Source organism: Cheilinus undulatus, linkage group 18, assembly GCF_018320785.1.
Source record: "Cheilinus undulatus linkage group 18, ASM1832078v1, whole genome shotgun sequence".
In the NCBI taxonomy this organism is placed as follows: Eukaryota; Metazoa; Chordata; class Actinopteri; order Labriformes; family Labridae; genus Cheilinus; species Cheilinus undulatus.
The window spans coordinates 24236871-24263470 of record NC_054882.1 but is presented as its reverse complement, the minus strand read 5'-3'; the positions used below and the strand labels follow the sequence as shown (position 1 = coordinate 24263470).

The 26600-nt window shown below is 41.2% G+C and overlaps 1 protein-coding gene across 1 annotated transcript; it reads left to right on the top strand.

The window, feature by feature from the left end:
- The first annotated feature begins 6293 nt into the window (after window positions 1-6293).
- On the top strand, window positions 6294-24735 carry prima1 (proline rich membrane anchor 1). Its single transcript, XM_041812664.1, has 4 exons — window positions 6294-6999; window positions 7743-7884; window positions 10158-10290; window positions 23057-24735. The coding sequence occupies exons 1-4, from the start codon at window positions 6718-6720 to the stop codon at window positions 23154-23156; spliced, it is 657 nt and encodes a 218-aa protein (XP_041668598.1). The 5' UTR covers window positions 6294-6717; the 3' UTR covers window positions 23157-24735.
- The last annotated feature ends 1865 nt before the right edge of the window (window positions 24736-26600 follow it).

The window sequence follows — 26600 nt, the reverse complement described above, 5'->3', positions numbered from 1 at the left end:
AACATCCACAAATCCCTGGAAATTAAACGCCTCAGGGTGCAAGAATTAAATTTATTTCTTCATCCCACCTTATATAAAAAAGATAATTAACCCACACTTAACATCAGGGACAAAGCAATGATTTTTGTCTGGTTAGTTGCAAAGAACATCTAAAAACTGATGTGCATGGTAAAAGACAGGAAGATATTTGATATGGAAAAGATGATATTTATTAAGTAATATGGAAGAAATATCTCCTTAAAAAAGAGGGTGATTTGATCATTTTAACTGCACAATAGAAATGGAAACAAGTTCGATATGCAAGACATGTCCCTCACACTGAAAAACTCTTTCAGTTGATACGTCAGAAAATAAATGTTTTGCTATTGAGCCTAACCCTTTAGATCTGTTTACAACCCCTGAAATAGAATTTAAACCATCCACTTCCATCCATATCTGTCAATATATCAGCACAGGTTCACCCACTAGGTGGCACTCCACCTCCACTATGATACAGTCAATTTAGACTTCTCCATTAAAAGAGAAACACATATAGTGTAGATAAATATACTTTAGCCAATTTCCTGAGAACATGAATATTCCTTAAACGACAGCAGGGTTTTTAGGTCTCTTTTTCTTTGCTGCTTGGGATATTTTTGGGCTGTGTTTCTCCGCGTAGGTGCTGATTAAGCATCTTGGCAGGGATAATAATGCTGAAAGACACAGTAATCTTATTAAGAGGTTTTCTTATCTGACTTTAAAGGGGCCGTGATGTATGTTGTGGCAGATTGCTGCTCGTTGGAATGAGTTGAGGCAGCAGGAAGGAACCAGGAGGATGTAGTGCTTTTCTCTTGTCAGATAATCGATACTGGGACAGACTGGAGGAGAGGATGGACGAGCTTAACTGCTGGGCACACTGGATGCCAAATCCAGGCTTGTTTTTGTACCTCAAAAACTCTGGAAAAAAAACCCTCTGCATTGTACATGCAAAAGCACCAGCAGCTGTGGATTTTCCACTCTAAAAGTCATCCATGGCTCTTGTGCATGAGCTCAGCCCCATTACTGTCAGTGAAGAGCTTTTTGATAGGCGAGAGATGTGATAAATGCTCCGCCGCAGCAAAAGGCTGTTAGGCTGCTGGATGTTCAGTCCCATTGATGTTACTCCAAAGTTGTTTGAATAGTTGGCTCTGATGTTGTTTGTGTTATTTTGGAATAAGAAGGCTCTAATACAATTGGCTGTCACTTCTGCTATTTAAACCACCAGCAATACTTTCAGCAGACGTCCAACATGATTGTGGATTTATGAAACATGAATAGGCAATGAAAAGGATAAACGGAGTTGGGTACTTGAGCTTATCGGCATCAGAAAGAAACTTTTCTGTAAAGCTAACCTGACGGGCTAGATATGATTCCTGATGGAGACCATTTAAGGTTAAGTTGAAGGATTAGTGTTGCAGCTCCATAGCAAAGATCCCAACAAAGATGAAGGTCAGAAAATGTCAGAAAACAACCATCAGTCTCAGGGGAAAAAAATTTCATATCTTGGTCTCTTCAAACAATAATCTAAAACCCACAGATTTAAAGCATCTGTGTAGGAACTTTGGGTTTGATTGATTTCGGTGTCCTCTTTTGTAAACTCACCCTTTACTCATTTGATTCTGGCTGGCCATACACAAGATGATTTCAAAACCTTAAATTATTTTAATAACATGGTAGTCTGCAGACATAAGAACAGTTTTAAGTGATATGATCTTCTAAACACACACTTAAGACAATTCAGCCAAATGGGAGAAGGGTATGGCTGCAGACTGCACATCTCTGATGGCCCTCAACTTTTGAAATAAAAATCAGATTAAGCTTCCATTTATGGTAAGGGTTAAGGTAAAAGTAAGGTTTAGGATACCAAAATTTAAAAACCTGACCTGCAAAACATTTAACCCTTTAACGCCTGTTGTCACATATTTGATACATACTTTTATGATACCTCTATGTAACCAATATGCTCAATAAGTTACTCAAAGAAACTTATGAATACAATCTGATAAATGATGAAAATGCCCTCATGTGGATTATCAGTTACCAAAAACACCTAATGAAATGAGATACTAAAAACATAATTGTTAAATTTTATGGAAATTTGGATTTTTTTAAATTTCAGAAGAAAGCTAAATGAACATTCCAGTTGCAAAAAATTAGAATTTTCTGGCTATTATTTGTTTTGTCAGGCTTTAAGGGGCCAAGTAAACAGTCTGTTTAAAGGAAGAAAGCTTGTCTGCCAAAACGAAAACATTATAATGCCGCAAACAAAGCTTATGTAGCCCTGTAAGCTGCGTAAGCAACATAGATGATGTAGATAACATGGATAAAAAATATGCTCACAAAGCAGCTAGATAAGCTATGCAACTATGTTATCTTTGTAGCTAAGTTAGCCTAAGCTATATTTGCTAAAGCTAACTTTTAGATAGCATAGTGATGTAACTAGCATAGCTAAAGCTAAGCTCACAAAGCAGCTATGTAAGCAAAGTAGCTAAGTTATCTTAAGTTATCTACATAGCTATGTTAGCTGCATAGGCAATGTACATAACATGGCTAGATAGATAACGTAGCTTATGTAGCTAAAGCAAAGTTCACAAAGCTGCTGTGTAATCTGCGTAATTACGTTACCTTTAACTACGTTTACTAAAGCTCACTCAGGTATAGATTAGAGCTATGTTGCGAATGTAGCCTGAGCTAGACTCGCAAAGCAACTATGTAAGCTACATGGGTACATTATCTATGTGGTTATGTTAGCTGCATAAGCTATGTAGATAATGTAGCTATCTACATAGCATAAGCTATGTAAATGACGACTGGGCCACGCAGCTAATGTAGCATAAGCAAGCTCACAAAGCAGCTATTTAAGAAACATAACCATGTTATCTTCATAGCTAAGTTAGCTTTAGCTTTTTTTTGCTAAATCTTACTGAGGTATAGATAATGGAGGGACGTAGCTCTGTAGCTAAAGCTATCCTTACAAAGCAGCTATGTAAGCTACGTAGGTACATTATCCACGTAGCTATGTTAGCTGTGCAAGCTATGTAGATAATGTAGCTGCATAGCTAATATAGCTAAGTCAAAGTTCACAAAGCAGCTGCGTAAGTTACATAACTATGTTCTCTGCTCAGCTAAGTTAGCTTTAGGTGCGTTTGCTAAAGCTACCTCAGCCATAGATCACAGAACTAAATAGCTATGAACTTACGCTAGGCTCACAAAGCAGCTAGGTAAGCTATGTAGGTATGTCATCTACATAATCTAATCCAAGATTAGATGTCTGTCCTTTTTCTCTGTTTTATTTATGAAATGCTTCTAAGTCTGAAATGTTTCCAGTGTGGTTATTTCATGAATGTAACTGCCAGACTTTGTTTATGAATTAAGAAAAAAATCAAAGCAAAAAACAAACATGGAAATCCTTTGTGGCTCTCCTTTGTGTAATTTCGTTGGACTGGAAATCGGTAAACAATGGCAACTAGCTCAGAAGCAGATATAGTGGCGGTTATATCGGAACTGGACATTTCGTTATTGAAAGACAGGCAAAGTACCAAACTGAAAGACTTCCTGGCAGAAAAGATGTTGTCCCTCTAAAAGTATTCAATGCAATTCTTTGCTGTTATTTTAATAGAAAAATAAATAAACAGCACAGTTAAACTCCGAACGTAACTAAAACAAATCATGATGAGGCCAGTCAGGAGAAAAGCAAATTCATCTTTTCAAATGGGATGGGATATGTCTCACATCCAGCTGGCCAATACTCAGTTATCTTACCTAGGAAAGCTGCCAGTCTGTGTCTTTGCGCTTGTTGTACTAAAGAAACTTTGTCCAGTCCTTATAAAAACTGCTAATATAGCTACATGCCAATTGCTACACTGGTTACCATTGTTTACAACCTTGTAGTCCCTTGTAATAAACCACCACCTTGTTCTCCTCAAATAATGTTGACTGATCTGTCAGTTCTCAGAGCAAACACAATTGTTTCAGATTGGGGCGAGATCGAAAAGTGGCCTGTGGCCTGCCACTAGGGGGAGCAGTGCCTGGTGACAAAAAGCATCAACAGACAAAACGAGATGTACTGGGGATAGGGTTTTCCCATTTAAAGTATGCTCTTAAGGTGTAACAGTGTAAAATGTTCACATTTCTTCTTGACATTTTGTAAAGAAGGACCCCTGGTATTAATTTGCATAAGCAACATGACGGTGGAAGATAGGGCTGGACAATCACCCCCTCCTAGTGGTATGCTGTTGGCCATATGACAATACTGACTACCACCAGGCACCCCTAGTGGCAGGCCACCAGCCACTGCAGATTGGAACTTTGCAAGATTAACCTGCCTGATCGCTGACGTGATTTGTAAACTAGTGTATCAGTATTCTGGCTACCATTACACCATGAGAACAAAAAAACACCCCAAGAAACTCATAGAAAAGGTTGTTGGAAATTATAAGTGAGGGGATGGATAAAAAATAATGCAAGGCACTCAACATCCCCCAGAGTTCAGTTTAATCCATCATCAAGAAATAGAGGGAACATGGCACAAATCTGCATTAGATAAGGCCATTCTCACAAACTGAGTTACCGGACAAGCAGGAGACAAGTGAGAGAGGACAACAAGACACCTATGCATACTCTGGAGAAGTTACAAGCTTCAGCAGCTGAGACGGGAGAGACTCTGCATACAACAAATGTTGCTGGGGTTCTTTACAGCAGATTCGCAAAGAGAAAGCCACTTTTGAAGGAAACTCATATTACATACTGGAGACTCCATGGTCAAGTGGTAGAAAGTTTTATGGTCTGATGAGACCAGAATGGTGCTTTTTGGCCATCAGACAAGACGATATGCTTGGCGGACACCAAACACTGCACATCACCACATTACTCCCACTGGAAGCACGCTGGTGACAGCATCGTGCTGTGGGGATGCTTCTTGGCAACTTGCCAGCAGTTTTACAAAGAAGAGTGGAATAAAATTGCAGTGTCCAGATGTGCAAGCCTGATTATCCACACAGATTTAATGCTCTGATTGGAGCCAAACGTGCATCCACTAAATACTGACTTGAAGGGGGTAAATATTTATGCAGTCCTTTATTCAACAATATGTATTTTTTTATTTATTAACACTGATTTTCTATAAATCTGTTTTCACTTTTACATTAGAGAGATTTTTGTTGTTGATGTTGTTGTTTTTGTCAGAGAAGCCAAATTATATCTGCCATAATTGATTTATAGAATCAATAAAAGAGTAAAACTACCAAGCTTACAATCTTTCAGGTGATGTTTATTAGAATAATGTATTTTCCTTATTTAGCGTAGTGACTGCTGGTTTGAGGACTTCAGTGATGTAGACTGGTTTGTAGGCTACTGATCCAGACATGTAACTGTATATAAATAAGACTAACATGAACACCAGGGTTTTATAAGCCCTGTCAGTTAACTGTTTTAGTGAATCCCTGTAAACTGTGCACGTCACATCAGCTATCTAGTACCCTGCACATACCCGTGGGCTATGGGGTAATTTCATAACTGTGCCTAGTGGAGACCACCAACAATCATTATGCAACTCTGCCTTTAAGAGAGAAAAAACAGCCATTCTTTGCTCCCTGGCCACACAACATCCCTCCTTTTATATCAATATGGTGTCAAAAGTTTAGTGACAGGAAATAGACTGAAACTGGGGTTTAAAAATAAACACCCTAATAAATATCTTATAAGTGTGTCTCTGTTGTGGAGCATTAGCAGTGAATGCCAGGTTACATCAGTGTTGTTGATCTCAGCCTACTTTGGGACCAGTGGACCTTGGAGTGTTCTAGCAGGCACATCAAACATGGGGATGGCAATGTTTTCAGTCGGTGGGCGTCTTGCACTCTCTTTCTCTCTCTCTCTCACTCTCTCTCTACTTGACTTTAATTCGGTCTAGTACCTACGCGTCATCCTCACGGACTCGCCTCCACGCACTGTGGGCTTATGCTTTTTTCTCTCTTTATCCAAACAAGAAAAAAAATCACAAACAAAAACAAAAGATGACATTAGTAGCGCCTTTAAAAACCCCATGGCACCTTGTGTTTTAAGAGAAGAAGGAGGAGGGAGTGCAGGGGAGGGGACGGGAGGAGGGAGGGGGACTTTTTTTTTAGAGAGAGAGAGAGAGAGAGAGGGAGGGAGAGGGAAGCGGAGGGAGAATTTGTTTGAGCACACGCTGTCAGGATGAGCTGATGTGAGCGCTGCATCAAGTGCGCGGACGGTGATGTGTGATGCTCCTGTATAAAACACCGCGCTGTATTTTGGCACAGAGGGGGGATGCATCAGTTTAACCCTCGGCTCTGCCCTCCGGACTCGCCCATCCAGTAAATCCAGCCGGCCCTCAGATAAGTTGGAGGGGGGCATGTGTGAAATCCCACTGCGAGGAATCCTTCCCGCACGATCATTCCTGAGGATCTCTCTCTCTCTCTCTCTCTCTCTCTCTCTCTCTCTGTTCGCTTTCTTTTCTTTCTTTTTTTTTTCTTTCAACTTCGATGGCTTGAGTGGCCCATTTGCACTCATGCTCGCAGTCGAGGAGGGATGTAAAGGTACGGGCCATCCACCGCCCTCACATTGCACGGAGTAGCGGCGTGATTCAGGTCGCTATCTTGAGTGCTAATCTGCAAAGAAAAAACTACTTTCGAGATGTGAATTATCGAGATTTGCGACTCATTCCGCCGGCTCGCCTGTCCTATGCTATCGACAACGGGATTTCAAGAGGAAAATGATTGTGGCATAAACTATTTCTGGAGACGCTTGTCACAGATATCGCCGCTGAACTGGACAGGGTGGATGGTTATTTCCCAAACTGTTCAAGCTTATGTATACTGCATTCATTTGTTGGAAACGCTGCCTAGTATCTCCGAGAACAGCTCAAGAGGAATGCTGGTCCAAGATCTAATGCCATTTACTTTAAGTTTTTGGCCTTTTTTCTTCGGTCATTGCCTTCTCTCACTGTTTTTGCTCTCGTGCCAGGTAAGGAGCATGTACGCGCGCCAAATGTCAATTTACGCATAGTAACTAGAGTTCGATTTAAATGCGGAAGTGATTCCAGTTGAAGTTACTTGTGTTCTCGTTCAAATGCATTTAAAATAAAGCGGGATGCATGCAGGACACACCTGTGTTGAGGAAGTCCTGACAGGCATGCATGTGCAGGGTTTCCATGAGAAATGGAGCTCCACACGCTCAGCTCTTTCATAGTGGAATCATGGAGTAGCCAAGTGTGTTTTCATGATAACAATTTTCAGTTATCCCACCAGGATCCCTGCAGCAGGCATATGTTAGTGATGAGTATTCTAACCTCTGCCCCGCGCTGCTGCCTACAGATAGTGGTGAGCTGTTGTTCACACGCACACAGTGTTGCCAGGGTTCATGTGTAATGTGATCTGCTCGAGTTTCCAAGTCCACCCACGCACACTCCTCGGGGCAGCCTGCTGCCCACTCTGTTGGTGGGTGGTTTCTTACAGGGAGCGGGCTGCAGCCATAGACGTGATACTATTCTGCATGTACTACATACACACAGCAACCCCTGTGACAACAACACTGAGATATGAAAAGACTGCTTAGAGGATATCCACACTGAGAGGCTGCTGAGTGTTCCAGCATCTCCATTTGTTGCCTGCACAGTGTTGATGCTGATGGTACTTGTGAGTAATGCGCTGAAGGACAGAGTCACAGTCATTTCAATGTCTCCCTCTTTTTCTCTCCCTCACCATAAGGGAGAACTCCAGAGGTCATGCTCACGGACTGTGGCGGAGAAAGTTAGTGAACAGTGCCAGCTGGCATGCCACTGTAGAAGATACCCTCCTCTCCCTCCTCCACCGCCTCCGCCGCCTCCCCCACGGCTTCTAGGCACCACAGGTAAGACTCCCCGAGACACCTGCACCCAGGTTTCACACCTGTCTCCCTCCATGTCCACTTGTCTCACTCTCAGCCTCTCAGCCAGACGCAGGTGTCAATTAACTGGCTAGTGTGAAGGAACTGCTTTTTTTTTTTACATGAAGTGTTTCCCTTTTAAAGAAAAATGCTCCATCCATCCCCTCTGTGTGAGTGCCTGTGCATGGGCTCAGTTTTGCACGTGCGTGTCTTCTGCGCGTGTGATAGAGCCAGCAGGATGTTGACAGCTGAACACAGGACTAATTTATGCCGGGTCTGACCTTGGGGAGTACCCAGCTGCCTGTGAAATCCATGCCTGCTGGGCTGCCAAGCTCAGTGGTTCAGTGGTAGGGTTTCCCCCGGAGGACCCCTGATTAAAACACAGATGAGTTAATTAAATTAGCTTTAATTTGATAGAGATAAGGGGCTAATGAAGCGGCACAGTAGTTCCAGCTTTTCGTTTTGAAGTTGAGCTGGAGGCAGTAGATGTGTGTGCGTGTTTGTGCTTGCACACAACAAGCGCTTATACCTGTGTGGGTCCTCTCCCCACGCTTAGATGTTAAATCCTGTGACAGATAGGCAAGCATTTCTTCCCCCGGCTGCTCCTTGAAAGTTGGTATGATTTGTATGTAGTCTCTGGAGGACTTTAATGAACATCACTCTGAAATATGGGACAGGCGTTGCTGATGATGCAGCCGTTCTGAGCTCTTAAAAATCACTCACTCTCTGCCCTTTTGTATTATGAGCAAAGAGGAGCACTCCATCATTCAAGTCTCAATAGATGGCATGTTTTAATCAATCTCATCCAGGGATTTTTCCCTGTCTGGACTTCCTTTTCCCCTCTGAGTCACTTTTCAGAGTTATAGATCCTTCTGTGAATGTTGGTCATGGCTTTAATGCTGCCACAACCATCTGCTTGTAAGCCTAGGTGGGGGGGTTGACACCCAATTACAGCTGACGCACAAGTGGAACTCTAAAGGCAGCATCTACACTGTTGACGCCTCCATAAACAGCAGTGATAAATATGATAAGCGGGCCAATTTATAGTCCCTTTTAGCCTTACATAGAAATGTTTGCAGAGGGTGGAGACACTATGAATAATTCACTTAAAAGGAGTGTTTTTCACCAGTTCTGAATTAAATCTATACAGTGCAAATGATTATCTCTCAGTAGCCCAATTTGCAAAACGGTTACAGCTAAGGGTTTGCTTTAAACTGGAGTCTTTAAATATGCAATGAATATGCATAACTAGCGTGCAAAACTGGGACAATGACTGAGACTTTATCCATCTTCTAAAAGTCTGTAAAGAGGAGAAATTGGCAACGTAAGTAAGTCTGTGAGAGCTAAAAATGGTGTCTGAAGTCCTTCAAAGGAGTGTGGCTTTATCACAAGGAAGTAGAACCTTAACACTGACTGAATTAAATCCTACAGCCGTTGACAAAACGCAGGATTAAAATGGAAGTTTGGCTGAGAGGAGCTTTCAGATTCATAGTGACTTATGACGTGGTTCGCAGTGCCGGGGAGAGCCGTGCCTGGTTATTTTCCCTCCGTAGAAATGTGCTGTGTTGGATAAATATTCCACAGCATTACTAAGGAGTATTTGTTGCTATGGTGTAAACCCTTCCACTCATTCATAACAACATAGCTGCAAGTGTAGGAGCTACAAGGTTTGTTATTGCATATACAGTGCAAGGTCTCTGGAGCATAAAACTGGAACAAACTGGCACATATAGATTGATATGCACATGACTAAACTGATTTATAGATAGTGGGAGGTGCATCAAATGCTGTAGAAAAGAGAGGCGAAAAGTTCTGCATTACAGACACGAAGTTGCTGATGCACATAATGTAATTCAGCATTCCTGGTGAGTGGTCTTACTCCAAGGATCTAATGTGGAAAGAGCAGGAGGTTCCTGCAACAGTAATTGGTGTGGACAAGAGTGCTGGTGGAGGGAAAGGCTGATGGGACCTTAAATGATTCATGGTGTCAGGTTGGATATCTTTGAATGTTGAACCTAAGACCTACAGAACAGGCGAGGACACGCCGTCTTCCCAACTCTGAGAGCAAGTAGGGAAGAAAATCCCCTGCCATGCTGCTCTGTTGTTGTGTTGTATAATGGGATGGATCTAATAACAAGAATCCAGTTAGAGCTGTAGCCAAAGCACTGTAATCACACCTATTGATTTTGCACAGATTTATTTATTCTCTTCTTCTGTATCCCTGTCTATCTTCTTTTCCTTTTCTTCCTTTTTTAAAGGGGATGTGCCCAAGGAGCCCTCGTTGAGGCCCTGGTGGAGGGAGATGGACTTTGTAGTGCTTGGAACGGTGGGCTGTGCCTCAGTTGTCTTCCTCCTCTCAGCCATCATCATCTGCTACAAGGCCATCAAGAGGTTGGGCGCCACTTTTCTCCTCTCTGTCCTAGCATCACTCTTAGAGATATAATAAAGTGATGACTACATGAAATAGGTACAGTTACAGGCAGGCTACTCAACTTATCAAGTGCAATTTGACCCGTGGGACGCTGCGTTATGTCTCCTGGTTTTGTGTCGGCACAGGAGGCCATGATGACCCCGTCATCACCCTTCTAGGTCACACTGAGGTCAGAAGTTAGGTAATGGAAAGGGTTGTAAATGTCACAGAGGAAGATCCACTACACTGAGTCACCCAGAAACATTCAACAATCTAAATTAATTAACTGAGGTGTACGTTGACCTCACTTTGCAGCGCTGTGCTTGTTTTAATTTGCACAAGTGTCTAAGAAGGCTTCCTAGAACAGCAGCTGGTTTCATGAAAGTAAAAGCAGAGAGGCGAGCAGCGGAATCCCAAGGCGGCCCGGTTGCATGGGGAACTGTTTTCCCCCGTTTGGTTTATTAGAGAAAAGGGCTGCGTGAGGGTATTAGCCTGCAGCACATCCCAGACCCAATTCTCTGTGTGACATTAAGGCAGCACTGTGTCACACATGCACTCTGACATCACGTTAATGTTCACAGACATTTAGCAAACACACGCTTACATCGTGCAAAGCAATGCACACGCACTGGGAGACATGCAGAGAATGCTTGTGTGCACCCATCCATAAACACACAATGGCTTAACATACATGGATACATCATCCTGGCATATTTACACACACTATAAAATATGGTGTAAACATTGACTCTCACTCAGAACAGCCACAGACGTGTGTGCTAAATTAGAGATATATATTTTATGCTTTATTTATGTGCATTTAAACTGATTTAGTATCATACCCTCATGTTTTTATGGGACTATATTAAGCCCGCCTGCCTGTTATGGCTCTCCTCAGCAGAACTCTATTTCTCCTTTCTTTAAACAACAAATAGGCAAAGTCAGGCAGCGGAAGTAATGGGTGGTTGGCTCAGGAATTCATTATGGCAATTCTCCAGCCCCTGTGTAGCCAAGGGGCACCTTTTTTAATGCAGCAGTGGTAGGAAAGTGTTGTTGCAATACGGGCTCTAGCCCCAAACCCAAGTCATTATTTATGAATTAATTTGCGCAGTCATTCAGTCACAGGCCACATCTTTTATACATGCAAGCAGGTCGTGTCCTGAAGCTCTGTGGGCTCTAGACTGCAGACTTTGTGCCACGCCAAGCTGCCCTCCACTCTGAATGAGAGGAGAGAAACATACAGGTCCAGCCAGACGGGCCTCATTAGACATTCATTAGTCAGCAGCCAATAGGAGAGCAGTCCAAGGGAAGATGTGATTCCTTTAACATTTGTCATGGATGCTCTAATCATTCATCGCTCCTGAGAGGAAGGGAGGAAGCAACGCGGCTAAAAAGGACAGAGAAATGTTTACTAGCAAAGCAGCTAAAGGCGGTAATTGAGCCTCTTAGTCAATAACAATGTGAGAGAGGGTTTGTCAGTGAGAAAAACACAGCCAGTTATATATAGCCCTTCCAGCCCATCAGTGCTCCGGGCTTTCCCAATGAAAATCAGCTGGCCGAGGGCCAAGGCCTGAGCACCACAGACAGCAGAAGAACTAACGCTGCGGGTCTCAGTCCTCCTGGCCTTTTGTTATTTTTTATAATCTTTGTCTGCCAGTCATCTGTCAGAAGCAAAGGGGTTGGAAAAAAGAGAAAAACTTCCATACAGTTCTATTCAGAGTCCACAGCACCAGGGAGGCTGGTGTGTGCAAGCAGAGAGGAGAGGATTCAGACACACGCTGCGTTTCAGTGTTGCTGTGCCATCCGAAGCAAAAGACATGATGCTGCAGTCCGGGCTGTCAGCCATCCAAGGAGCCAAAACAAACAAAAACTCAAACCAACTGACTAATGAAGCTAGATGCTTCTCCCAATCACTTAGCGCTCAGGGAGGCTTGTCTAAAGACGGATAATACATCACAGCTGGTCCTGTCCTGTCCAAGGGCAATGCAGCATATCCAAAAACCTAACTAGAGCCACATTAAATGGAATACTTGTCATGCAAAATGGTTTAAAATCCAGTATTTACTGATACATAATTAATCTCTGTTTTATCCTCAAAATTACTATATTAGCACCGTCAAACTGGTGACAGATTTTTACAGTCTGTTATTTAATGCTTTTTCTTTGAACCGTAGCATGTTACTCTAATATCCAGATGGCTAGAGTAATTGTAAACAGCTCAACACATGTCCCAATTTCACCGTGATCCATTCCCCAAACTTCAAACAGGAGTGTGCGCTGTGATTGCACAGCTTTGATATGAAATATTCATCTAACCTGTGAAGTGTTGTGTTGCCACCTGCCATGTGTCAACAGCATGGCATCTATTATTGAAAGCCTGGGTCGAGGTCGGCTTGGGGCCCCAGTGCTCTGCCCTGTGTGGTGGCCCCAAGCGACATGGTCAGTCTGAAGAAAGATTACAACCCGGGAGGGGAAAAAAAAGCAGAGCCGAAGTACCTTCCAGCTGGATATGGATCAAATACAGCAAGCAGCTTTTTATAGCAAACCAGATGAAAAACTGACCGGTCAAATATACTCAAAATAAATCATTAGCAAGCTGCTGGGATGTTGCGTAATGACCACCAACCCCACTGACCCTATATTCCGAGTAAGAGAATTCCCAGACTGGCTGTAAACAATGCTGTCTGTCCCTCTGAGAAAACTTCGGTGTATTCCAACTCCCCCAGCTGTAGCCACATCAGCCTATCATCTCCCCTGAAGCAGAATGTGTTCCCACCCCAAAGCTGGACAGTTTCCTTTTTTAGGATTTCCAGTGCTCCCACAGGGGACAGTAAGCAGCATCTGTCCTACATGGCCAGCATGGATCCCTGGTGTCCTGCACCATACCAGCCCTACCAGCTGACAGAGTCCCACAGGAAGTCTGAGTCACTGTCTTAGTCATATGTTTTGTTTGAAACTTAGCTTGTTAGCTCATAGCACTTTCAACAGCAGCCGCAAACACTTTACCTTGAATGCTCTAATGTTCACTAAGAAGCAAAAATTATTTCAAAACCACTTTGCTTATACATGATGCACGAAGATGTCACCCAAACCAATACTGAGGTAACAGCTAGCATCTCTTATGTTACACTTGACACACAAGTGCTTTGAGATTATGCTAACATCCGCATGCTAACATCCTCACAGAGACAGAAGGCTACAGTATGGCCAGCGTGTCCCAAATTGCATACTTCTATATAAAATGATTAACATTTTGATTGTGTAAGTATGCAGAGTGTGTTCAAACTAAGAAGCATACTCAATGACAGCTAACGTCTACTTAAAAGTTGCTGTTAAAAAAGAAGTAGAAGAAAAAAAAAACAGGTGCGGTTAAACCATTGTCTCTTCCTGTTAGTGCAAAACAGCAATGCGCACTTTAGAAAGTACTAACTAAAGAGCTCCATACTATATATATACTGTTTAGCAGTATACTAACAGAAGTATGCGATTTGAGGCACACTGCCTGTCACAGTCTCAGATGTTAATATGCTAACATATGCTATAAGATAAAGCTAAGACTTGTGTAAGCCTTTTAAAGTCACTCTGCTCTTTCCTGAAGTCAAAGATGTTACGGAAAAAAATTATCACTATTAAGTTCACAGCTAGTACCCCCTTATGTTACACTTCACACATATGTGCTTAAGATAAATGCTAATACCATATGCTAACTTCCTCTCAGGGAAAGTGCTACATGGTGTTAAGTTTAACATCACTGTGTTAGTTTTGTGCTTTAACGTGCTTACAAATGCCAGTAAGACACAGGTAAGATTTGTGAAAACCTTTAGTCATTTTGCTCATTCATGAAGTCCAGAGATGTTAATATTTTTATCAACATGAAACTACCAGTTAGGCTATAGCTTCTGCCTTAGGGATCACAAATAGATAAATAAGTAATTTTCTGATCAAAATGTACATATAAACAAAACTTTATCGTAAGGGGTTAAAGAAAATTAGTTCAAATTCAGTTAAGGTTAGTGGTAGCTATCTTTTGAGCTAGTTTGTTACGGTTCTGTTTCTTTAGCTGTGTGTGTTTCAAATGCCGTACTTTGATTCGTATACTGTATTACAGCACGCGTAAATGCACTACAGAGTACTTAATCACAGCTGGTTAGTCAAATAGTCAAATCCTTCACTGCTGTTCAGCACTAACTGTATCTGTTTACGTTTACAACTTTTTACAGCAAATTACAGCTAAATAAACATTAGGTGATACGAATTTGACCGCTATTTTTATTTACTATGAGACTCATTGAAATTTTTATGCTTTTTAACTATTTTATGCTAACATTTTTCGCTTAAAGAAAATGAACTTATTTTTGCCTTGAATGCCTTTTACTTGGTAGAAATCTGCTGCCATTGCCAATAACACATTAGCTCGCTAGCAGACACCAAAGATAGCCTGCACCCTAGCATGCCTATATCTGCTGCATCACCAATATGACATTCATTAAGGGTGCATCGTTTAGACACTTGTGGCAGTAGTATACTGCATGAATGTAGTTCTCAGTTTGAACGCACTATGCACACTTATACACTCAAAATGTATTTAGTACGGAAGTATTCAATTTGAGACACGATGTCTGTCATGTTGCACTTACACAGTGCTAACATTCACATGCTATCAGACTTTCTGACTCAAGTTTTAATCAGGTGTCAAGCTTAACATGTTACTGTATTAGTTTTGTGTTTTAACATGCTAGCATATGCTAATCAGGTCAAGCTGTGACATCTAGTCATTAGCTCTTCAAGTATTCGTCATAAACCCATAGAAAAGCAGAGTATTTTATAAATATATTTAGAAACATTTAGGTCAACTAAAGTATAACATAGTAGTTTTTTGTTCAAAGTCATTTCTATCAAGAGAAATTGTCTTGTCAGTTACATTTTTTGTGGCAGTTCATCCAATAGATATTTGAGATATAACATTAAAACAATACATTTTGAGCTAAGTGTAATAGTGTGTCCTGAGGCGAGAGAGAGTACCCATAAGAATGTTTACCATGGTACTGTACAATAGTGTTACCGTAGTACAAGAGTAACACTACTGTAGCCTCAGTACCATGGTATTTTTGACAGCATAGTACATATTCCCACTATATACTAAGATATTTGTAAACAACATGGCACATGTACAATACTGTCCATACCACCATGGTACTATTCCATACATAGTACTATGGTGCTCATACTAAACCATATTTTATGAGTACCCTGGTACAGGACCATGGTACTCATACAGTATGGTATAGTGTAAGTACCACAGTAAACTTTCTCAAAAGATTGGTGACAAAATCATCTTAATTCAATTGTTTGCTATTAGAGTGTTTTAGCTTGTTTTACAAAGTAAAGAATGACATTGGCAGTCTATGTGAGAAATATTATTTTCTGATTTGTGTTCTAGCAAAATAAGTTGGCTTATTGCCATCAGAGGCGTGTCAATAGAAAGCACTACACTTGTGTTTTACAATGTTCAACAAAAACACCTGATGTCCTATTGTTTTAAGGGAAAACTGAAAATCACAGGGCAGAGAATTTGATGTTTAACGGCTGCAGTGGACAGTGAGTGCCTAATGCTACGAGATGTTAAGCGGTATCTGAAGCTTGAATGCTGTTAGTTAATCCAGTAAAACTGGCTGCTTTATTTGGAAATGCAGGGGTTTCATCATCTCAAGACCATAAATGTTATAAAAATTCTTCAAATGTTATATTTTAACTTAATGTGGGGCTAATAAACCAGCATAGCTACAGAATACTGGACAGTAATGCTATGTGTTTAATATTTAGACCCACTTACGACTTCTATATTCAGTGAAAGGAAACACTCAACTGATTTTTTATTTTTGAACCCCTGGATGGAACATTTTTCCTGGTGTATTTTTCCGCACAGAAACTGGTTGGAGTTAAGCTGAGCAGGATTTCTTTGGAGCTTTGATGAATTCAGAAGGCGGAGGGGCAGAGGTGGCTGACGGCGCTGAAATGACAGCTGAAAAACAGGCGAGACAGGAACAGTTTATAAAACTGACAGCAACAAGATGCTTGTTTAACAGGTGTGGAGAAATCAGATTGGCTTAAGCGTAAAAACTAGACGGCTGACAGATTGAGTTTACAGCAAGGGATGAAATGAGCAGGTGCATGAAAAGTATGCATCCATAATAAACATTTATGTGTGACCCAAGACAAATTCCTTCCAACCTCTGTAAAACCAAGAAAAATAAGCCATAAAAATGTATGATACAATTTATAATTCAAGAAACAGAAATATATTTTTAAAAAAACCTTTCTTAACAAAATCAGCAACACATGAGGGTATTGATTTTAATGCGTTACATTTTGCAAAATAAATGGGAAATTACAAACCTTATGATCTAAGTGAATTTAGCCTGGTCATGCCTAAAGCTTTTTCTTTCTGAAATCCTATCAAAAGTGTTCATTAAACTCAATCATAAGATTCTAAGACCAAATTTCAATGATATATATTTGGATTTAATGTTTTAATTCATGTCCAGTCTTTTGACATAGAGCCTATAGCCTTTATAGCCCAGTGTCTAGACTCCTCTCTCTTAGGCAGCTGTCATGTTGTCCATCTTTTTAGAAGTGTAGTTCCCTCTCAGAGTCCAGGATCCTTCCTCTGTAGGAAGGTACTGGCGACAGCCTACGTTGCAATATCAACATGTAATGTATAATATGTAATAATGTAATCATATTCATCACTTAAAATAATATAATTATGAAATATAATCATATTCTATGGCACTGCTTTTACCCATCCAAGTTTACTTTGATGCCATAAAATTATGATGATAAATTTGCAGGACTCAGTCCTTTGAAGTTTTGAGGCTCCTTGACATATGAACAGTCCTATGTCGATGGCGTAGTGTCCTTCAAAAACTGCTGTTCCAGGATCCTTCCTTGGCTTTGAGAAGTGGCACATGTCTCAATTCAGGTGTTGCATCCTTCAAAGGGCCCAGCCTTCATACCTCACCACTCAGGCCCTCTAAAATGAGATGGTGTTCTTATCCCCAGAGAAAGTGGATTAATTTGTTGATCGCACAACTGTTTATTAACTGTTCTTTGATTGCACCTTCTGAAGAATGCAGCCCCTGAAACGGGACATCGCTGTGAGTTGTGATGAAAGGGTTGGGGTGTTGGTCAATGTAGCACGGAGAGTCAGTTAATGTAATGATTTTAGTCATACAGCACAGTAATTTAAAAGTTAGCTAACATTTGATATCCTAACACTCGGTCACACCACACTGGAAATGTCTCAACAACAAGACACCCAGTTTACTGAACTGAACTGGGAAATTTTTGAGCTCCTTAGTAACTTAACTTAAAACAAAAAGTAAGGCAGTTTGTGTTTGGTAGATTATTTCTTTGTTGTAACAGTGCTTCTTGGCAATAAATTTTATACTGTTGGAAAGCCTGTTTATTACCCTTTTAAGTGATGCCACATTTGTAAGGATCATGCATTTGTGGGATGAGCAGCAGAGCTGAGTATGTGGGTTGCGCCCATGAAAAATTTGCCAAATCTTCTCTGCCAATGCCAAACAGCTGATTCTGCCATAGACTCTTGTTGGGTGTTTGGTGGATTGGATGACTGAAGTTTGAAGAAACAAGACATATTGACAAGAACCATACACAGCCACAACAACCTGGCTCCTCCTCCTCATGCTGGTCTCCAGCCTGGTCACACACTGCTGTGGGATGGCATCCCATTCCTCAACCAGCATTTGTCGCAAGTCAGCCAACGTGGTTGTGTTGGTCACTCTGGCACGAACAGCACCCAACACCCAAGCTGATCCCACAAGTGTTCAATGGGGTTAAGGTCAGGACTGCTGGCAGGCCATTCCATCCTCTCCACTCCCAAATTCTGGAGGTAGTCTCTGATAAACCCTGCTCTGTGGGGGCGAGTGTTGTCATCTTGGAGGACAGAGTTCTTGCTGACAGGGTGAGAAAACAGTATTCTTGGGGTGTTGTCTTCTTGGGACGCCCACTTCGTGGCTTGTCTCTGACATTCCCTGTTATATGGAACTTGGCCTTCAGTTTGGAGATGGTACTAGTGCTCACTCCAAACAATGCCACAACTTGGTTTTGCGGAACACCAGCTTGAAGTTGCCTAACCGACGGGCCCTATCCAGATCAGTCAAATGTGGCGTGCTGATTCTCGAAGCAGACATCTACTGACCACTGTAGCAGGGCCCATGCTCACAGGTGCTGCCAATCAGGCACCTGACTGGCAGCACCTGGGGTACCAGAAGCTCAAAACAAGAGTCAATAGCAACAGCAAAATAAGCTGTTTGGCATTGGCAGAGAAGATTTGGCACATTTTTCATGGACGCAACCCACGTACTCAGCTCTGCTGCTCATCCCACAAATGCATGATTCTTACAAATGTGGCATCATTTAAAAGGGTAATAAACAGTCTATCCAACGGTATAAAATTTATAACCAAGAAGCATTGTTACAACGAAGAAATTATCTACCAAACACAAATTGCCTTGCTTTTTGTTTTAAGTTTAATAAAATTTGAAAACCTTATCCAACAGCTTTTATCTATCAGTTAATCATTAAAAACACAAAATTAAATGAGAAGTTACTCACCATCTTCATGTTAACACATGGTTAATTAGCCGTTAGATCCTCTGCTTAACTAACAGTTTGTCACCATTGATTTTCCTGGTTAATGTGCAGTCAGTTACTTACCTGGTACCTATGCAAGTTTTAGTGTAGATTAACTAGTTTGTTAGTTATGCTTTAATTTCCTGTTAACTACAGATAGTTATTCATTCATTATGGAGCAACTATGCCGTATTTGGATTTGAATGGCAGTGGACAGAGCTTAGAACAATTGTCTCTATAGATTTAGACGAACTCTGAATGCATTAGCACTGACAAGTAACTACAACACTAAAGGCCATTTAACTCAGAGTGAGAGTTAGAATAACACCGTTAGACTTCAAACGACCTCTGAAAGGTTTAACAGTAAGAAGTCAACACTCCAGTTTTTGCTGTGTAGTTACTTGTTCCCTACTTTGTTGAAATGCAGTAACTTACTAATTCCATACCAGGAATCTTTGCCAGTTTTATAGTAGATTGACTAACTGTCAGTTACTCACTCCCTTGTTAACAAGTTGTTTGTTACTCATTCATAAACTAATGACTATGCCAGCTATGGTGTAGGTCTCTTGGCAGTTAGTCAGTCTTTTATTCCCTTGTAACTAGCAATTCATCATTTATTTCTTAACTTGGATCTATGCCATTTTTTGGTGTGCAAATGTTCCCTAGCAGTTAATATTCATTAGTCATATTCATTTTAACTAGCAGTTAGTCATTCATCACTTTTTACAAGCAGCTGGTTTCTCATTCATCACTTGTTACCTTGCAGTTTGTTACTCACAGGGCTTGGCATTAACTTTTTGCCTCACTAGCCACTGTGGCTAGTGGCTTTGCAAAGTTAGAAGCAAGGCAGCATTTCTGTTAGCCAGAATTTTATTATTTTTTATGCTAGATCTAAGATGAGATGATACACATGCTCCACTTTCCCTAATCAACCTGATTAAAATAAGCTCTCCTTGGATAAAGAACTTCTTTGTGTACATTGTAAACAGCATATTGATGTATGATTTTTCCTGGTCTGAGCTGCTGATACCAATTTTTCCTTTTTCTGGTTTGCAGTTATTTGTGGAAAAATGCCCCCGATGGGTCTCGTTGCAATCACATAGACCAGTTCATTTATTTCAGCAGTTCAGTTCAAAAAGCAACACTCATATATCTATGGCATCATCACACACAGAGTGATATATAGTGTTTATTCCTTTTAATTGTAATGATTATGGCTTGCAGCTAATAAAAACCCAAAATTCAGCACCTCATAGAATTAGAATATTGTGGAAAAAGTTCAATATTGTAAACTAATGATGTCATTCTAATCAGGGAATTAACTTTAAACATGTGCAAAGGTTTCCTGAGCCTTTGAATGTTCTCTTAGTCTGATTCAGTAGACTACACCATCATGGGGAAGACTGTTGACTTGGCAGTTGTCCAGAAGACAGTCATTGACACCCTCCACAAGGAGGGTAAGACACAGAAGGTCACTGCTAAAGAAGCAGGCTGTTTACAGAGTGCTGTATCCAAGCACATTAATAGAAAGTTGAGTGAAAAGAAAAAGTGAGGTAGAAAAGGATACACAAGCAACAGGGATAACCGCAGCTTTTAGAGGACTGTCACGCAAAACCCATTCAAGAATTTTGGGGAACTTCCCAAAGAGTGGACTGAGGCAGAAGTCAGTGGATCAAGAGCCACCACACACAGATGTAAAGAAATTTGGTTGTAACTGTGACCTTCCTTGTGTCAAGCCACTCCTGAGCCAGAGATAATATAAGCGTCCCACTTGGGCTGAAGTCCATTATAAAGTTTCTGTAGTCAGTTAGGATTTTGGGGTGCCATGTCATCTGCTGGTGCGGGTCCGCTGTGCTGTATCAAGTCTAGAGTCAATGCTGTAAGCCATCTATGGGGAGATTTTAGAGCACTTCATGCTTCCGTCTGCTGAGAAGCTTTATGGAGATGCTGATTTCCTCTTCCAGCAGGACTTGGCACCTGCTCACACTGCTAAAATTACCAAAAGCTGGTTGACCATGATATTCCTGTGTTTGACTGGCCTGCATAGAACAACTATAGCTGCGTTTCCACCAGGTGGTCTGGTTTGATTGAGTACAGTTTGATTGAGTACAGTTTGATATGGTTCTGTATGGTAACCCCAAAATGGTTTTCGTTTCCAGACCCCTGCACCCTCACTCAGCAGGCAGCATTGTAAGTCAGATGGCAAGGCCATGCCATCAGCATGAACCATTTCTCATGCCTCACAGCGCTGTCCAATTCTTTCTGCACCTCCTTGTCACTGACAATCCCCATGATGCTGACTGAAAATATTTAGAACATTTTAGCGTGTATTTCCATTCAGACATTTAACATCTGACATACGTAGACCTGTTTTAGAAGTAGCTATACAGTGGCTCACTTTATCTAGATTACATTAGATTTTGCTAAAGCTAATGCAGCTACACTATCTACGTAATTAGCATTACTACATAAGCCAATGTAGCTAAATTAGCTTAAGCAACATATTCTTTAAAAAGATTAGCTAAGGCTTACATAGCCACGTCAGTAACTTATATGCATAGCTTACATAGCTGTTTTGTGAGCTTAGCTTTAGCTACATTAGCTACATTCACTAATTCACTAGATTGCTTCATAGGCTATGTAGCTTCATTAGCTTTTAAGCACCATTATCTACACAGCTTATACAGCTACTTGAGCTATGTAAACTGTGAGCTTTAGCAACCTGATAAATATATATATATATATATACATATATATATATATATATCTTACGTAGCTGCTTTGTGAGCTTAGCTTTAGCTACATGACTTACATTAGCTATGCTTGTTACATTGCTACATAAGCTGTGTAGCTCCGTTAGCTACGCAGCTCTGTTATCTACATAGCTTATGCAGCTATGTAGTTTTTTGCATGTACTTCTGTTATCTGAGACAGACTGTTGATCTGTCTCAGATGAACAGTTGTGAGAGTGGCCGTCAGAAAAGAACGGGCTGCAGCCAGACTATCTTGGGTCACCTAGCAGTTAGCAAATCAATTGTGTCATTTATTAGTAATCAGTTCCTAAGTTGTCCTTTCTTAACAACATTTAGTAACTCATTTGTAACTTTATGACTAGTTACTTACTTACTTGTTGCATAGTAAGTATGCACACTTTTGTATGCCCAGCTTTCAATCACAGTCTTAAACATACCTAAACATACTACATTCACTAATGCTCTTTTCTCGCAGGGCTCTTGTATCTAATTGAATTATGTCACATGTGAGCTCATTTCACCCTGTAAGGATTCCCCCTCTTCACAACGCTGGAAAAGGAAGAAAGATTTTTGCCTGACTCGACTTGGAATGACTGTTTGTCAAAGTTTGACGGTCCGGCTGGGGCTTTCAGAGGAGAAGAGAGGAGACACTGAACTAAGATGTCGCTCAAGGGTCCGCTGTGGCAATGAAGGCAGTATACAGTGTTGAGTGGGACAATGACTGTACTAACTGTATTCAGATCTGTCTCTGAGTTACATAAGCCAGAGCAGGAGAGAGCAGCTGAGGGGGTCGGTGCAGAAGCCACAGTACACTGGACAAATATAATAACCACAAAGGCACCGAGGAGTGCATGAAAAGGGCTGCATTGAATGATCCTGCTCTTCACAGGCCAGGAGGAGGAAGGGGATCATGTGTTGCAGCTTCATTTTGCACCACAACGAACTCATAGAGAGGAATATTTCACAAGAAGCAGTGTTGAGAGGGAATATGACCAAATCAATGTTATCCCCAAGTTGTTTTGACAGCCACACATATGCTCATTACTTAGAGGTGAGATTGCATCTAGCAGTCAGAAGGTAATTGCCTTATCCCCTGTGTTGCAATGTATCTTTCCTCTCCTGTCTCCTTGCAAAAGTGACCTTTGAACATTGAGCTTATTAGAAAGGATCGCAGAGACCATCGCAACCAGCCAGAGCAGCGGGAGAAATCAAATCAGCCCGAAAGGTTAACAGTCTAGAAACTCTGTTTAATGGCGTGGCCTTTAGCTAGCATCAAATCTGTTTTTTTCTTTTTGTAAAGAAAGCTGTCCTTACTTTGTGAAATGTTTGTCCACAGGAAACCACTCCGGAAAGAGGAGAACGGGACGAGTCGTGGGGAATATGCCATGAGCATCCGTAACAAGAAGGCCATGGGTACGAACAACACTGTGGTATAGACTGTAACCTGGGAGAAGCAGGAACTGACATCACCATTAATGTCTCACCCCTCTACTGAATACAACAATCCCTCTCTCACCCAGAATGCAACAGGGTTTCATCCCAAGGTTTTAAAATAGGTAAACCTTCCCTCTTTTCTTGGCATGTTGCCCGGACATGAAGACACCGCTCAGCTCCAGACGGGCTGCGAAAGATGGAACGGATAGAAAAAAAAAATCAAGGCAGAAAAGACGGATCTACAAAGCCCCCATGGTGCCGAAAGTGGCCCAGCAGGCTGAACATTATGCTCTTAGTAACAGCAAGTGTTGCTGACAGGCTGGTTGGCTGCTGGCTGGAGAGGGACTGTCTGCCAGTCTGCCGCAGATCCAGACCTCACACACACACTGTTGACATCTGCAGCGGAACAAAACAGCCGCCCTGCAGTCCCACAGGACGGCCCATCACAACACAATAAATAACGTGCATGCAGTTTTTACAGAGAATGCAACTTTTTTTATACTCCAGTCCCCACACCATCCATCTTTTGTTCTCCGTTTTCTCAGACAGATGCTTTTTCTGATGTTACTGTCACTCCCGGCTCTGACGTGGATTCATCTGACTATGCAATTTAAAGAAATCCATGTTTCAAAAAAGCAACGAGGAGCAGCGACATCAGCACAGGACATTGTGGTTATTTTCCCATGCCAAAAATGCCAACGCAGACTTATCTCAATGTAAAATACTCCAGTCATTCATCACTTTATTTATTTATTAGCTACGTTTGAATTTATTTTTCTACTTAAAAAGGGAAAAACAAACTGTCTTTTAACTTTCACACATCTTGGACATCTTGATGAAACCATTTGATTTCCTGATAGCTCTGTTTTTTTTTTAAGTGAATAATTTATAAACCATACAATTCATTTGTGATGCTCTGATGCTTTAAGCCTGCTGTCGGTTTGTCAAGACGCTGATGCAGAAAACAAGCTCGCTCTGCAAAGAGTTTTGTATCAGTCGTTTTGTCTCTGGGTGTTTGATATTCTTCTCTCTGTTTCCCTGGGACTTAAGCTACAACATGGGGGGGGGGGTTATATGATGCGCATTGTGAATGTGTGTTTCCCAGGCGTTATTTACAGTGCATCCAAAAGAAATTCAGACCCCCTTCACTTTTTTCTTATGTTGCAGCCTGATACTACGGTCAAAAAAATATATTTTTATTCTCATCTATCTATACACAGTACCCAATCTTGAGAAGTGAAAACAGAATTTTAAAAAATTTGGCAAATTTATTAGAAATAATAAACTGAAATATTACATTTATATTTAGAAATTTAGCTTAGGTGCTTCCCATTTCTCTCATGTTTCTTCACCTTGATTGGAGTCCACCTGTGGTAAATTAAATTGATTGGACATTATTTGGAAAGGGACACACCTCTCTATAGAAGGCCTCACTGCTCACAATGCATATCAGAGCAAAAATCAAGCCATAAGGTCAAAGGATCCTGTTTCTGAACCCAGAGACAGGACTGTTACAAGGCAAAGATCTGGGGAAGGTTACAACAAAAAGGTTCCCAAAAAGCACATTAGCTTCTATAGATCTCATATGGAAGAAGTTTGGCACAACCAGGATTTTTCCAAGAGCTGGTTGCCTATCCAAACTTAGTTAACAGGGGAGAAGGGCCTTGGTAAGAGAGGTGACCAAGAACCTGATGGTCACTCTGACTGAGATCCAGAGATCCTGTGTGGAGATGGGACAAAGTTCCAGAAGAACAACCATCACTGCAGCCCTCCACGTTTTGGACAGTTTATGGCAGAGTGGCTAGACGGAAGCCTCTCCTCAGTGTAAAACACATGGAAGCCTGCTTGGAGTTTGCAAAATAAATAAATAAACAAGAAAAGCACTCAGAGAGCGCAGACCTTTACCATTAGCCCTATTTCCCAATAGTGAAGAATCCTTTAAAAGCATTCATGGATCCAGACGGTGATCTGGATCACCCAAAATCTAATTTGCCGATTACTCCCTCCCTGGTGGGGCAAAGCATTGGCTTCACTACATGTGGACTGTCATGGCGGAAGCACCCATGGTCTCACTGGACGACTGAAAGTCATGGCAGAGGGTGAATATTCCTCTATTCCTCCCAGCATTGTGAGTATTCTCGCTAGAATTTGCTGTCTTTCTCTCTGTTACGCTCCAACTTGTCTCCTTGACCAAGCATGTGTCTTTCAAACTCTATAAACTCCAAAACTTTGAATAGAAACACACCAAAAATGCTGATGGGATTGAAGTTACTCATGGTGTGAAGTGGTAACAGCACAGACTTCTGCCATTAGCCCTATCTCCCAATAGTGAAGAATCCTTTAAAAATTCCTGGATCCAAACGGTGATCTGGATCAGTCCCAAAATCTAATCAGTTCTTCCTTATTTTTGACATTTCCTGAAAATTTCATGAAAACCTGTCCATAACTTTTTGAGTTATGTTACTAACAAACTAACTAACAAAAGAAAAAACCCACCTGATCACATAACCTCCTTGGTGGAGGTAATAACCTGAAGGACTCAGACAGTGAGGAACAAGATTCTCTGGTCTGATGAAACCAAGATTGAAATGTTTGACCTTAATTCGAGGCTCTGTGTTCGGAGAAAAACAAGGTACTGCTCATCACCATCCTAACGGTGACGCATTGTGGTGGCAGCACCATGCTGTGGGGGCGCAAAACATATGAAACAATCTGGGAATTTGCATAACACTCCATGTGAAAGCCAAGCTGCAGTGGTGGTTGACCTTCTGGAACTTTGTCCCATCTCAACAGCATCAGGTTCTTGTTATCTCTCTTACTAAGACCCTTCTTCCCCTTATTGCTCAGTTTGGCCAGGCAACCAGCTCCGAGAAGAATCTTGGTTGTGCCAAAATTCTCCCATTTGAGAACTATTGAGGCTACCATGCTCTTTGGAGCCTTCAGTGCAACAGAACTTTTTTGATGTCTTGCCCAGATCTGTGCCTTGCAGCAATCCTGTCCTGTATCTTTCCAAATTATGTCCAATTAATTAAATTTAGCAAAGGTGGAATCCAATCAAGGTGTAGAAACATCACCTGAGCTAGGTTTCAAGTGTTGTTGCAAAGGATCTGAATACTTATGTAAATAAGATAATTCAGTTTTTTATTTTTTTTATAAATTTGCCAAAAAATTCTAAAATTCTGTTTCACTTTGTCATGATGGGCTACTGAGTGTAGATGAATGAGAATTAAGATGATTATTTTGCCTGTAGCATCAGGCTGCAACATGAAAAAAAAAAAAGTGAAAGGGGTCTGAAAACTTCCAGAATGCACTGTCTGTGCTGCATCATTTGCAGGCTTTTATTTTGCACCCTCTAAATTGACGTTAAATCCTGGTCCTTTCACAGTCTAAATGCCTTGAGATGCCATGTTTTCATTTGGGTTCGACAATCTTCATCTTTCTGTCCG